The 13521-nt window shown below is 50.9% G+C and overlaps 1 protein-coding gene across 1 annotated transcript in view; it reads left to right on the top strand.

Annotated features, from left to right (window-relative positions):
* C1QTNF6 (C1q and TNF related 6) overlaps positions 1 to 13313 on the top strand; it is a 92662-nt gene extending 79349 nt beyond the window's left edge. Inside the window, exon 3 of the mRNA XM_078657813.1 lies at positions 12410 to 13313. Coding sequence (XP_078513939.1) covers positions 12410 to 12960 — 551 coding nt within the window. The 3' untranslated portion in view covers positions 12961 to 13313. The remainder of the gene's footprint in view (positions 1 to 12409) is intronic.
* Positions 13314 to 13521: the final 208 nt, after the last annotated feature.

The following is a 13521-nucleotide window of genomic DNA, read 5'->3' as shown; positions in this document are numbered from 1 at the left end:
GCGTCGTCCGCCCTAAGTGGGAGGAGTTAGCAGCGCCAGGACTTCTGGGATTTGTAGTCCTGTAAGGTGAGTAATGCGTTATGCCCTTAAGTAGGTTTGGCATTCCTTCATGTTTAGCTGTCCTTTGAAACCTTGAGTAGGTGGCGAAGGAAATCTCCAGCTCTGCTATCAATTCAGGGGTCGTTGTGCTGACAGGCGACTGTCGTTTCCTCGCCTCAGCCTCCAGTGGCAGAGAACCCTTGATCCGCCCTCGGAGTGGAGCTCCTCAGCCCGGCCATGGCGGGCCGTTAGTAAATGTTTCAGCAAGAGCGCAAGCGCTTTGATGAGGGCTCACCACAGCGGCCCGAGCCTCCGGCCTCTGTGTGGCACCCAATGCAGAGCCTCGATTCCCTCCTAAGTAGAGAAGATAAGTCCGACGCGTTTCGGGGCCTGAACACGCCCCTTAATCATGGACTGATGAAAGAAAATGCCAAGTTCACCTTACAATGTTCAAACACATATTTATTTGATCATGGGCGTCGTCCGCCCTAAGTGGGAGGAGTTAGCAGCGCCAGGACTTCTGGGATTTGTAGTCCTGTAAGGTGAGTAATGCGTTATGCCCTTAAGTAGGTTTGGCATTCCTTCATGTTTAGCTGTCCTTTGAAACCTTGAGTAGGTGGCGAAGGAAATCTCCAGCTCTGCTATCAATTCAGGGGTCGTTGTGCTGACAGGCGACTGTCGTTTCCTCGCCTCAGCCTCCAGTGGCAGAGAACCCTTGATCCGCCCTCGGAGTGGAGCTCCTCATCCCGGCCATGGCGGGCCGTTAGTAAATGTTTCAGCAAGAGCGCAAGCGCTTTGATGAGGGCTCACCACAGCGGCCCGAGCCTCCGGCCTCTGTGTGGCACCCAATGCAGAGCCTCGATTCCCTCCTAAGTAGAGAAGATAAGTCCGACGCGTTTCGGGGCCTGAACACGCCCCTTAATCATGGACTGATGAAAGAAAATGCCAAGTTCACCTTACAATGTTCAAACACATATTTATTTGATCATGGGCGTCGTCCGCCCTAAGTGGGAGGAGTTAGCAGCGCCAGGACTTCTGGGATTTGTAGTCCTGTAAGGTGAGTAATGCGTTATGCCCTTAAGTAGGTTTGGCATTCCTTCATGTTTAGCTGTCCTTTGAAACCTTGAGTAGGTGGCGAAGGAAATCTCCAGCTCTGCTATCAATTCAGGGGTCGTTGTGCTGACAGGCGACTGTCGTTTCCTCGCCTCAGCCTCCAGTGGCAGAGAACCCTTGATCCGCCCTCGGAGTGGAGCTCCTCATCCCGGCCATGGCGGGCCGTTAGTAAATGTTTCAGCAAGAGCGCAAGCGCTTTGATGAGGGCTCACCACAGCGGCCCGAGCCTCCGGCCTCTGTGTGGCACCCAATGCAGAGCCTCGATTCCCTCCTAAGTAGAGAAGATAAGTCCGACGCGTTTCGGGGCCTGAACACGCCCCTTAATCATGGACTGATGAAAGAAAATGCCAAGTTCACCTTACAATGTTCAAACACATATTTATTTGATCATGGGCGTCGTCCGCCCTAAGTGGGAGGAGTTAGCAGCGCCAGGACTTCTGGGATTTGTAGTCCTGTAAGGTGAGTAATGCGTTATGCCCTTAAGTAGGTTTGGCATTCCTTCATGTTTAGCTGTCCTTTGAAACCTTGAGTAGGTGGCAAAGGAAATCTCCAGCTCTGCTATCAATTCAGGGGTCGTTGTGCTGACAGGCGACTGTCGTTTCCTCGCCTCAGCCTCCAGTGGCAGAGAACCCTTGATCCGCCCTCGGAGTGGAGCTCCTCATCCCGGCCATGGCGGGCCGTTAGTAAATGTTTCAGCAAGAGCGCAAGCGCTTTGATGAGGGCTCACCACAGCGGCCCGAGCCTCCGGCCTCTGTGTGGCACCCAATGCAGAGCCTCGATTCCCTCCTAAGTAGAGAAGATAAGTCCGACGCGTTTCGGGGCCTGAACACGCCCCTTGAACATTGTAAGGTGAACTTGGCATTTTCTTTCATCAGTCCATGATGATAACAGCTCGGGCCGCTGTGGTGAGCCCTCATCAAAGCGCTTGCGCTCTTGCTGAAACATTTACTAACGGCCCGCCATGGCCGGGATGAGGAGCTCCACTCCGAGGGCGGATCAAGGGTTCTCTGCCACTGGAGGCTGAGGCGAGGAAACGACAGTCGCCTGTCAGCACAACGACCCCTGAATTGATAGCAGAGCTGGAAATTTCCTTCGCCACCTACTCAAGGTTTCAAAGGACAGCTAAACACGAAGGAATGCCAAACCTACTTAAGGGCATAACGCATTACTCACCTTACAGGACTACAAATCCCAGAAGTCCTGGCGCTGCTAACTCCTCCCACTTAGGGCGGACGACGCCCATGATCAAATAAATATGTGTTTGAACATTGTAAGGTGAACTTGGCATTTTCTTTCATCAGTCCATGATTAAGGGGCGTGTTCAGGCCCCGAAACGCGTCGGACTTATCTTCTCTACTTAGGAGGGAATCGAGGCTCTGCATTGGGTGCCACACAGAGGCCGGAGGCTCGGGCCGCTGTGGTGAGCCCTCATCAAAGCGCTTGCGCTCTTGCTGAAACATTTACTAACGGCCCGCCATGGCCGGGATGAGGAGCTCCACTCCGAGGGCGGATCAAGGGTTCTCTGCCACTGGAGGCTGAGGCGAGGAAACGACAGTCGCCTGTCAGCACAACGACCCCTGAATTGATAGCAGAGCTGGAAATTTCCTTCGCCACCTACTCAAGGTTTCAAAGGACAGCTAAACACGAAGGAATGCCAAACCTACTTAAGGGCATAACGCATTACTCACCTTACAGGACTACAAATCCCAGAAGTCCTGGCGCTGCTAACTCCTCCCACTTAGGGCGGACGACGCCCATGATCAAATAAATATGTGTTTGAACATTGTAAGGTGAACTTGGCATTTTCTTTCATCAGTCCATGATTAAGGGGCGTGTTCAGGCCCCGAAACGCGTCGGACTTATCTTCTCTACTTAGGAGGGAATCGAGGCTCTGCATTGGGTGCCACACAGAGGCCGGAGGCTCGGGCCGCTGTGGTGAGCCCTCATCAAAGCGCTTGCGCTCTTGCTGAAACATTTACTAACGGCCCGCCATGGCCGGGATGAGGAGCTCCACTCCGAGGGCGGATCAAGGGTTCTCTGCCACTGGAGGCTGAGGCGAGGAAACGACAGTCGCCTGTCAGCACAACGACCCCTGAATTGATAGCAGAGCTGGAAATTTCCTTCGCCACCTACTCAAGGTTTCAAAGGACAGCTAAACACGAAGGAATGCCAAACCTACTTAAGGGCATAACGCATTACTCACCTTACAGGACTACAAATCCCAGAAGTCCTGGCGCTGCTAACTCCTCCCACTTAGGGCGGACGACGCCCATGATCAAATAAATATGTGTTTGAACATTGTAAGGTGAACTTGGCATTTTCTTTCATCAGTCCATGATTAAGGGGCGTGTTCAGGCCCCGAAACGCGTCGGACTTATCTTCTCTACTTAGGAGGGAATCGAGGCTCTGCATTGGGTGCCACACAGAGGCCGGAGGCTCGGGCCGCTGTGGTGAGCCCTCATCAAAGCGCTTGCGCTCTTGCTGAAACATTTACTAACGGCCCGCCATGGCCGGGATGAGGAGCTCCACTCCGAGGGCGGATCAAGGGTTCTCTGCCACTGGAGGCTGAGGCGAGGAAACGACAGTCGCCTGTCAGCACAACGACCCCTGAATTGATAGCAGAGCTGGAAATTTCCTTCGCCACCTACTCAAGGTTTCAAAGGACAGCTAAACACGAAGGAATGCCAAACCTACTTAAGGGCATAACGCATTACTCACCTTACAGGACTACAAATCCCAGAAGTCCTGGCGCTGCTAACTCCTCCCACTTAGGGCGGACGACGCCCATGATCAAATAAATATGTGTTTGAACATTGTAAGGTGAACTTGGCATTTTCTTTCATCAGTCCATGATTAAGGGGCGTGTTCAGGCCCCGAAACGCGTCAGACTTATCTTCTCTACTTAGGAGGGAATCGAGGCTCTGCATTGGGTGCCACACAGAGGCCGGAGGCTCGGGCCGCTGTGGTGAGCCCTCATCAAAGCGCTTGCGCTCTTGCTGAAACATTTACTAACGGCCCGCCATGGCCGGGATGAGGAGCTCCACTCCGAGGGCGGATCAAGGGTTCTCTGCCACTGGAGGCTGAGGCGAGGAAACGACAGTCGCCTGTCAGCACAACGACCCCTGAATTGATAGCAGAACTGGAAATTTCCTTCGCCACCTACTCAAGGTTTCAAAGGACAGCTAAACACGAAGGAATGCCAAACCTACTTAAGGGCATAACGCATTACTCACCTTACAGGACTACAAATCCCAGAAGTCCTGGCGCTGCTAACTCCTCCCACTTAGGGCGGACGACGCCCATGATCAAATAAATATGTGTTTATTTATTTATTTATTTTATTTATTTTTACCATTTATTGAGCGCACTGTTACCGGGCAGGTGTCCTGGCGCTGAAATGATGTGCTTTCTCCATGCGATGTTAGTCCCTATAGATTGAAAAGCCATGTTTTAGTGTTCTTCCTAAATATCATTAGGTCAGTGCTTTGTTTTAGGGGGAGGGGCATCTTATTCCAGATATCAGCTGCTCCGGAGATAAAACTGCGGCCTCCCCATCGAACTTTCCTAATGCGATCAGTCTTGACAAGCCATTTGTTAGATGATCTTAAATGTCGGCCTGGCTTGTACAGCTGGAAGTGTTGTTGAAGGAAAGATGGACCTAGTCCATTCACTGCCTTGAACACTATGCACAACGCTTTGAACATCATACGTTTCCGTACTGGGAGCCAGTGCAATTTCCTCAGTTCCCCGGAAACGGAGGCAAACTTGGGTAGACCCGTGATTAAGCGAACAGCAGCATTTTGCAGCGTCTGTAGCTTATTCAGGATCCCTTGCTGTGCTTGTAAATACAGACTGTTGCAGTAGTCGAGGCGTGACAGCACTAATGCTGTCACGACAGTTTTCCTACTGCTAATGGAGAGAAAGGGGAGAATTTTCCTTATTGTTTTTATTATCCAGTGGACTGAGGAGGAGAGGGCATTGACTTGTGCCTTAAAAGTAAGTTGTTTGTCAATGAGTATCCCTAGATTTTTTACTGTCGTGGCAGGTATGGGAAGATCTCCCATTTCTTGAGGCCACCAGTTGGGGGTCCATAAGTTGGTCTCATTGCCAAAGAGAAGAACCTCCGTCTTCGAAGAGTTCAATTTAAGGCAATTCCTGGCCATCCATGAGCTTACTGCGGTCATGCAGTCCTGAAATCTTGCTGCTATTCCCTCCTCTCGACCCGGGAGCAGAGATACCACAATTTGTGTATCATCTGCATAAGATGTAAGTTCAAAGCCAAATGACCGAATCACCGGGGCGAGGGAGGAGATGTAAATATTAAAGAGGGTAGGGCTCAGGGAGGAGCCCTGGGGAACCCCTCCTGGGAGTGTGAAAGGAGTGGATTCAAAATCTCCCAGGGCCACCACCTGAACCCTATCCGAGAGGAAAGACTTCAGCAAGCTCAGCGCAACTCCCCGCACTCCGCAGCCTTCAAGGCGGTCCACCAAGATGCTATGGTGGACCGTATCGAAGGCCGCGGACAGATCGAGAAGCACCAAGACCGCCCGTCCGCCCATATCCATCACCTCCCTAATTTCTTCCGTGGACTTAATGAGGGCAGTCTCAGTGCTGTGGCCCCTCCCTTGCTGAAACATTTACTAACGGCCCGCCATGGCCGGGATGAGGAGCTCCACTCCGAGGGCGGATCAAGGGTTCTCTGCCACTGGAGGCTGAGGCGAGGAAACGACAGTCGCCTGTCAGCACAACGACCCCTGAATTGATAGCAGAGCTGGAAATTTCCTTCGCCACCTACTCAAGGTTTCAAAGGACAGCTAAACACGAAGGAATGCCAAACCTACTTAAGGGCATAACGCATTACTCACCTTACAGGACTACAAATCCCAGAAGTCCTGGCGCTGCTAACTCCTCCCACTTAGGGCGGACGACGCCCATGATCAAATAAATATGTGTTTGAACATTGTAAGGTGAACTTGGCATTTTCTTTCATCAGTCCATGATTAAGGGGCGTGTTCAGGCCCCGAAACGCGTCGGACTTATCTTCTCTACTTAGGAGGGAATCGAGGCTCTGCATTGGGTGCCACACAGAGGCCGGAGGCTCGGGCCGCTGTGGTGAGCCCTCATTAAAGCGCTTGCGCTCTTGCTGAAACATTTACTAACGGCCCGCCATGGCCGGGATGAGGAGCTCCACTCCGAGGGCGGATCAAGGGTTCTCTGCCACTGGAGGCTGAGGCGAGGAAACGACAGTCGCCTGTCAGCACAACGACCCCTGAATTGATAGCAGAGCTGGAAATTTCCTTCGCCACCTACTCAAGGTTTCAAAGGACAGCTAAACACGAAGGAATGCCAAACCTACTTAAGGGCATAACGCATTACTCACCTTACAGGACTACAAATCCCAGAAGTCCTGGCGCTGCTAACTCCTCCCACTTAGGGCGGACGACGCCCATGATCAAATAAATATGTGTTTGAACATTGTAAGGTGAACTTGGCATTTTCTTTCATCAGTCCATGATTAAGGGGCGTGTTCAGGCCCCGAAACGCGTCGGACTTATCTTCTCTACTTAGGAGGGAATCGAGGCTCTGCATTGGGTGCCACACAGAGGCCGGAGGCTCGGGCCGCTGTGGTGAGCCCTCATCAAAGCGCTTGCGCTCTTGCTGAAACATTTACTAACGGCCCGCCATGGCCGGGATGAGGAGCTCCACTCCGAGGGCGGATCAAGGGTTCTCTGCCACTGGAGGCTGAGGCGAGGAAACGACAGTCGCCTGTCAGCACAACGACCCCTGAATTGATAGCAGAGCTGGAAATTTCCTTCGCCACCTACTCACGGTTTCAAAGGACAGCTAAACACGAAGGAATGCCAAACCTACTTAAGGGCATAACGCATTACTCACCTTACAGGACTACAAATCCCAGAAGTCCTGGCGCTGCTAACTCCTCCCACTTAGGGCGGACGACGCCCATGATCAAATAAATATGTGTTTGAACATTGTAAGGTGAACTTGGCATTTTCTTTCATCAGTCCATGATTAAGGGGCGTGTTCAGGCCCCGAAACGCGTCGGACTTATCTTCTCTACTTAGGAGGGAATCGAGGCTCTGCATTGGGTGCCACACAGGGGCCGGAGGCTCGGGCCGCTGTGGTGAGCCCTCATCAAAGCGCTTGCGCTCTTGCTGAAACATTTACTAACGGCCCGCCATGGCCGGGATGAGGAGCTCCACTCCTAGGGCGGATCAAGGGTTCTCTGCCACTGGAGGCTGAGGCGAGGAAACGACAGTCGCCTGTCAGCACAACGACCCCTGAATTGATAGCAGAGCTGGAAATTTCCTTCGCCACCTACTCAAGGTTTCAAAGGACAGCTAAACACGAAGGAATGCCAAACCTACTTAAGGGCATAACGCATTACTCACCTTACAGGACTACAAATCCCAGAAGTCCTGGCGCTGCTAACTCCTCCCACTTAGGGCGGACGACGCCCATGATCAAATAAATATGTGTTTGAACATTGTAAGGTGAACTTGGCATTTTCTTTCATCAGTCCATGATTAAGGGGCGTGTTCAGGCCCCGAAACGCGTCGGACTTATCTTCTCTACTTAGGAGGGAATCGAGGCTCTGCATTGGGTGCCACACAGAGGCCGGAAGCTCGGGCCGCTGTGGTGAGCCCTCATCAAAGCGCTTGCGCTCTTGCTGAAACATTTACTAACGGCCCGCCATGGCGGGATGAGGAGCTCCACTCCGAGGGCGGATCAAGGGTTCTCTGCCACTGGAGGCTGAGGCGAGGAAACGACAGTCGCCTGTCAGCACAACGACCCCTGAATTGATAGCAGAGCTGGAAATTTCCTTCGCCACCTACTCAAGGTTTCAAAGGACAGCTAAACACGAAGGAATGCCAAACCTACTTAAGGGCATAACGCATTACTCACCTTACAGGACTACAAATCCCAGAAGTCCTGGCGCTGCTAACTCCTCCCACTTAGGGCGGACGACGCCCATGATCAAATAAATATGTGTTTGAACATTGTAAGGTGAACTTGGCATTTTCTTTCATCAGTCCATGATTAAGGGGCGTGTTCAGGCCCCGAAACGCGTCGGACTTATCTTCTCTACTTAGGAGGGAATCGAGGCTCTGCATTGGGTGCCACACAGAGGCCGGAGGCTCGGGCCGCTGTGGTGAGCCCTCATCAAAGCGCTTGCGCTCTTGCTGAAACATATATATATATATATATATATATATATATATATATATATATATATGTTTTAAAGTTTGTACACATTCATTGATTTTAACATCATTTCCTGTGAAGTTTTATTTTAAATCCCTGCCGCCGTTATTTTCTATGGGAGCACGTTCTAGGACCTTTGAGTGACAATGGGTGGTGCTATCAATCAATCAGGGTTGGTAAAGCGCAACTACTCACCCGTGAGGGTCTCAAGGCGCTGGAGGTTGGGGGGGGGTGGCTCTGTTGAGTGCTGGCGTCACCTGAAAAGCCAGTTCTTGAGGTCCTTCCTGAAATGAGGCAATGTGGGAGATTGCCGGTGGTGCAGGGGGAGGGTGTTCCAGGCTTTGTCAGCGAGGTAGGAGAAGGACTTTCCTCCTGTTGTAATCTTGCTGATACGTGGGGCGGTGTCCAGTGAGATCTGGGCTGATCAAAGGCGTCTTTTGGGTGGTTGGAAGAAGAGGTGGCTATTCACATATGCAGGTCTGGTGTTGGGAAGGGCCTTGTATGTGCGGGTGAGGAGTTTGAATGTTATTTTTTTTTCGAATGGAAGACAGTGGAAATCGTGGAGGTGTTGGGTGATGTGACTTCGACGGGGGATGTCGAGGATAAGTCTGGCTGCAGTTTTCTGGACAGCCTGGAGTTTGTGAAGGAGTGTCTTATTGATTCGGCGTAGAGAGTGGTGCCGTAGTCCAGGCTGCTGCTGATAAGTGTGTGTGTGTGGCAGTTTTTCTGGATTCGGTTGGGATCCATCTGAAGGTCTTTCAAACCACATTCACATCCACATTTGTAAAGCACGAACCATCACCCGTAAGGGTCTCTAGGCGATGGTGGCCGTCGGTAAGATTAAGCAAGCTATTGCCCAGAGTCACATGGTGCTGGGCTAATCTGCCGCCGGCACCGGGGATCGAACCGTGATCCCCAGACACCAACGTCAGTCACCCTGGCCGCGGAGCCACACCTCTCCCTGCAGAGGGTGTTGAAGCAGGTCGAGGAGACAGCATTGTTGTGGCGGTTCATTCTGAGCGATGAGTCTAGTCTGATGCTGAGGTTTTGTGTGTGGTCTGTCTGGTGAGGGATTTCTGCGGGCGGCGAGCCAACAGGAGACGTTCTATGCAGAGGTGGTGGAGCCAAGGATGAGGACTTCTGTCTTTTCTGAGTTGAGTTTCAGGTAGCTGTTCTTCATCCAGGTTGCAACAGCTTTCATCCCCTCTAGTAAGTTGTGTCTGGTGATGTTAGGTTTGTTGGTGAGGGAGAGGATCAGCTGGGTGTCGTCAGTGTATGAGACAATATTGAGCCAGTGGTTTCTGACGATGGTTGCGAGGGGAGCCATGTAAACGTTGAAGAGGGTGGGGCTGAGGAAGGAGCCCTGAGGCACTCCACAGTTGGTCTCTGTTGGTTCCGAGAGGTGGGGAGGGAGTCTGATCTGCTGAATTCTGCCGGTGAGGAAGGAGCGGATACAGGTGAGGGCCTTGCTGCGGATGCTGGGGTCATGGAGTCTGGTGGCTAGGGTGCGGTGGGAGATGGTGTTGAATGCTTCAGAGAGGTCCAGGAAGATGAGGGCTGGCTGTTCACCCTGGTTGAGAAGGGAGTGGATTTAATCGATGGCGGTGAGTAGGGTGGGCTCAATGGTGTGTCAGAATCTGGATTGGGGAAAAGTCCAGGACGTTGTTAGCTTCTATTAAGATTGCTAGCTGGGTGTTGACCCCTTTTTTGATGATCTTGGCTTCAACGGGAAGCAGGGAGGTGGGCCAGAGTTATTAAGGTCCATCGGGTCCACGGAGGGTTTCTTCAGAAGGGGGTTGACTTTGGCGTGTTTCCAGTCGTCGGGGAAGGTGGCGGTCTCGAAGGGGCAGTCTATTGTCCGATGTAGTTCGGGTGCGATGACAGAAAGATGTGGTGTGGGTAGGGGTCTGAGGGTGCTCCAGAGTAGATGCTTTTAATGGTCTTAACGGTGTTTTCTGTCATGAGAAGGATCCATATGAGCAGGGTCTATTGGTGGTGTCACATGAGGGGGAGCTGGAGCAGTGAGGTTATCTGGTTGTCAGCGTTGTCCTAGATCATCTTGATCTTTTGGTGGAAGAAGGTGCTGAGTCTGTTGCAGAGGTCTTAGGAGGGTGGGACGCCTGTTGTTTCATTGTAGGATTTTGCAAATTCTTTGATGATGAAAAGAGTTATTTGGTGTTGTGCGCGTTGGTGAGGATTCTGTCTTGGAGGGATTTCTTCCTTGTGGATTTGATGAGTTGGTGATGTGCCGTGGTGGCTGCTTTGTAGGCGGCTCGTGTTTCCGGGATTTCGTTGTTCCTCCATGTCTTTTCAAGTTGTCTGCAGGAGCGTCTGGATTCGTGGATTGCAGGGGTGAACCAGCTTGCTTTCTTGATGGCTTTCTTAAGGGAGGCGAGTGTGTCGTCGCAGTTTGTGATCCAGCAGCGGAGGTTGCGTGATGCGGTGTTTGCGTCTGACGTAGTCGGTGGTGGGGTGCTGATGAGAGCGGAGGTGAACTGGTCTTCGATTACTTTGTTCCAGCTTCTGCGGGGGTGGCGGTGGGCATGCTTGCGTATGGAGGGTTTTTTAAAGGAGAAGTGGATGCAGTGATCTGTCAACAGGAGTTCTGTGGTGTGACTGTAGGAGACTCTGTTTCCTCTGGTGAAGACAGGGGTCAGGTGTGTGTCCCGCTGTGTGCTTGGGGGTGGTGACGAGTTGTTTCAGTCCCACGTTGGTGAGGTTCTCTAGTAAGGAGGCAGTGTTTGAGTCATCATGGTTATTAAGGTGGAAGTTTAGGTCTCTGAGTAGGATGTAGTCAGTGGATACGAGGGCTTGGGATGCGAGGAGGTAAGTGATGGTAAAGGTAAAGGGAGCACGGGGCCGGGCGGCCTGTAGATGAGGGTTCCGCGGAGAGTCGTTTTGGGGTTGGTCTGGATCTGGAAGTGGAGGTGCTCCATGAGGGTTGTTGTGTCGTCCAGGAGGGTGGACATGCGAAGGAAAATGAAGGAGAGATTGAGGAGAGTGTGAAGTGAAAAAGTGAAAAGTGACAGAAGGGCAGCACTTAGTGGTGGGCCTTAGCAGATTCTTAACGCAGGAACAAATGATCTGTAGTTATATCTTAGAAAAGGTAGCAATCGTAGCCCCTCCCTCCACTTATGAGCTCCAGGTATAGTCCAGCTCTGTGCTGGAGTATTCTAATGACTGTTTCAGGTCCTTTAAGGCTGTAATAGCTATTGAAATGCTGTTTTTTAATAGCAATGGTCTTGCTCTTTTGTGGAAGGGTAAATGTCCTGCCCTAAATTCCTCCCTAGCCAACCCCTAACCTCTCCTTACTCAATACCCCTTCTCTTTAGCTGGAAGTATGCCCAATTTTCCAGCCACTCCATCTATCTCTACCACGTTTACTACTAAAAGGTATGCCTATGTGTTTGGGCATCTCTGCAATCAGGGCAGAAAGGAGTGGCATAGGAGGAGACCTTCACACTTAGGTATGTTAACAGTATTTTGTAGTATGTTAGTAGTACCACTGTAAAAACAAACTACAAAATGTTGTTTGTGAATAGGCCCCTGAATTTCCACTACATCGACCTGAAAATATCCTTATCAAAAGTACAGATGGTGTATACTTTTTATTGAAATGTGAAAAAAATGTGTTTTGTAGCAATACATATGTGGGGTCTAATTTAATATTCTGTGTAGTCAAAAAACTTAAATCCGTTACCTATTTGAACTGTTACTGTGCATAAACATTGCAAGTGGTGGTTCATAAATAAATCTATTGTTTTTTTTGCTACTTTGGGGAATTTGTATCTTGATGAGCAAAATATGTGGCAGAGCAAACGTAACCATAATGAGAAACGGAGGGAACACATGTGCTTGCTGTTCCCTCTACCTGTGACGTCTTCCCCCATCCAAAGCCCTAGCCATTGAGTGGCACAAACGGGCATGCTTGAGCACCGGCCAACCTTTGAGAACCTATGATGCAGCCCATCACACATTTGTTCTGTCTTCCCGTTATCTGTTCAGTGTTACAATGCTACTCTCTTTCTTCCAGGAGACAGGGGAGACATCGGAGACCGAGGGCCACCTGGCAAATCCGGCAAAGAAGGTCCAGCTGGTCCACAGGGATCCCCAGGAGAGAGTGGCAGCAAAGGACAGAGGGGAGACCCTGGGGATCACTGCAAGCATCAGTATGCTGCCTTTTCAGTGGGTCGTAAGAAGGCTCTTCACAGCAGCGAGTACTACCAGACATTGGTCTTCGATACCGTCTTTGTCAACCTCTATGAGCACTTCAACATGTTCAAGGGCAAGTTCTACTGCTTCGTGCCTGGCATCTACTTCTTCACCCTTACAATCCATACCTGGAACTTCAAGGAAACGTACATGCACATCATGAGGAACGAGGAGGGCATGGTGATTCTCTATGCCCAGCCCAGCGACCGCAGCATCATGCAGAGCCAGAGCCTGATGCTGGACCTCAAGGAGAATGATGAGGTCTGGGTACGACTCTTTAAGCAGGAGAGGGAGAATGCCATCTACAGCGATGATGTGGACACGTACATCACCTTCAATGGCTACCTCATCAAGCCCAGCCTGGAGCCCTGAGCAACGTGTCCTTCTCAGATCCTATCTCTCAAAGACCACGTCCAGTCTGGAGCCGAAATACAATCATTTCCAAGTAGGATCTCTATTTGGAACTGAGTGCATCCCTGCTCACAGACCTTTTTTTCTAAGGAACAAGCTAAGCCTGGAAACCTGTTCACTTAGGGTCTTCCACATTTGTATCCAGACCTGTCCAGATGCTTGGCCACAGCCCCCTCAGACCAGACTCTACCTGAAGCCTGTCTTGGCCATCAGAGGACAAATTCTCCCACTAAGGACTGAGATCAGAATCAACATTTTCTGAGATTGTGTTTAAAGACCAACTACAGCCTGGAGCCTGTTGTCCATATCCCTTCTTCTCCATGGCCACGTCCAGCCTGAAACCCTTTTCTTAAGAATTACCTCTTGATGATGCATTCTTTGGCAGGTTTGGGTGTCCAAGGGCTGACCATGTGTTCCATGCTTGATTTTATGTTAATGGGAAACATCAACTTGGATAGAAGTTCTTTAGTATATTGGTTTTCTTATGATTGTTGTGTGTTCTTTGCTCACATTTATGAGAGC

The sequence above is a fragment of the Lissotriton helveticus genome, chromosome 1_1, assembly GCF_964261635.1.
Source record: "Lissotriton helveticus chromosome 1_1, aLisHel1.1, whole genome shotgun sequence".
Taxonomy (NCBI): domain Eukaryota; kingdom Metazoa; phylum Chordata; class Amphibia; order Caudata; family Salamandridae; genus Lissotriton; species Lissotriton helveticus.
The sequence above is the reverse complement of the archived record's forward strand: the minus strand, read 5'-3'. Positions and strand labels throughout refer to the sequence as shown.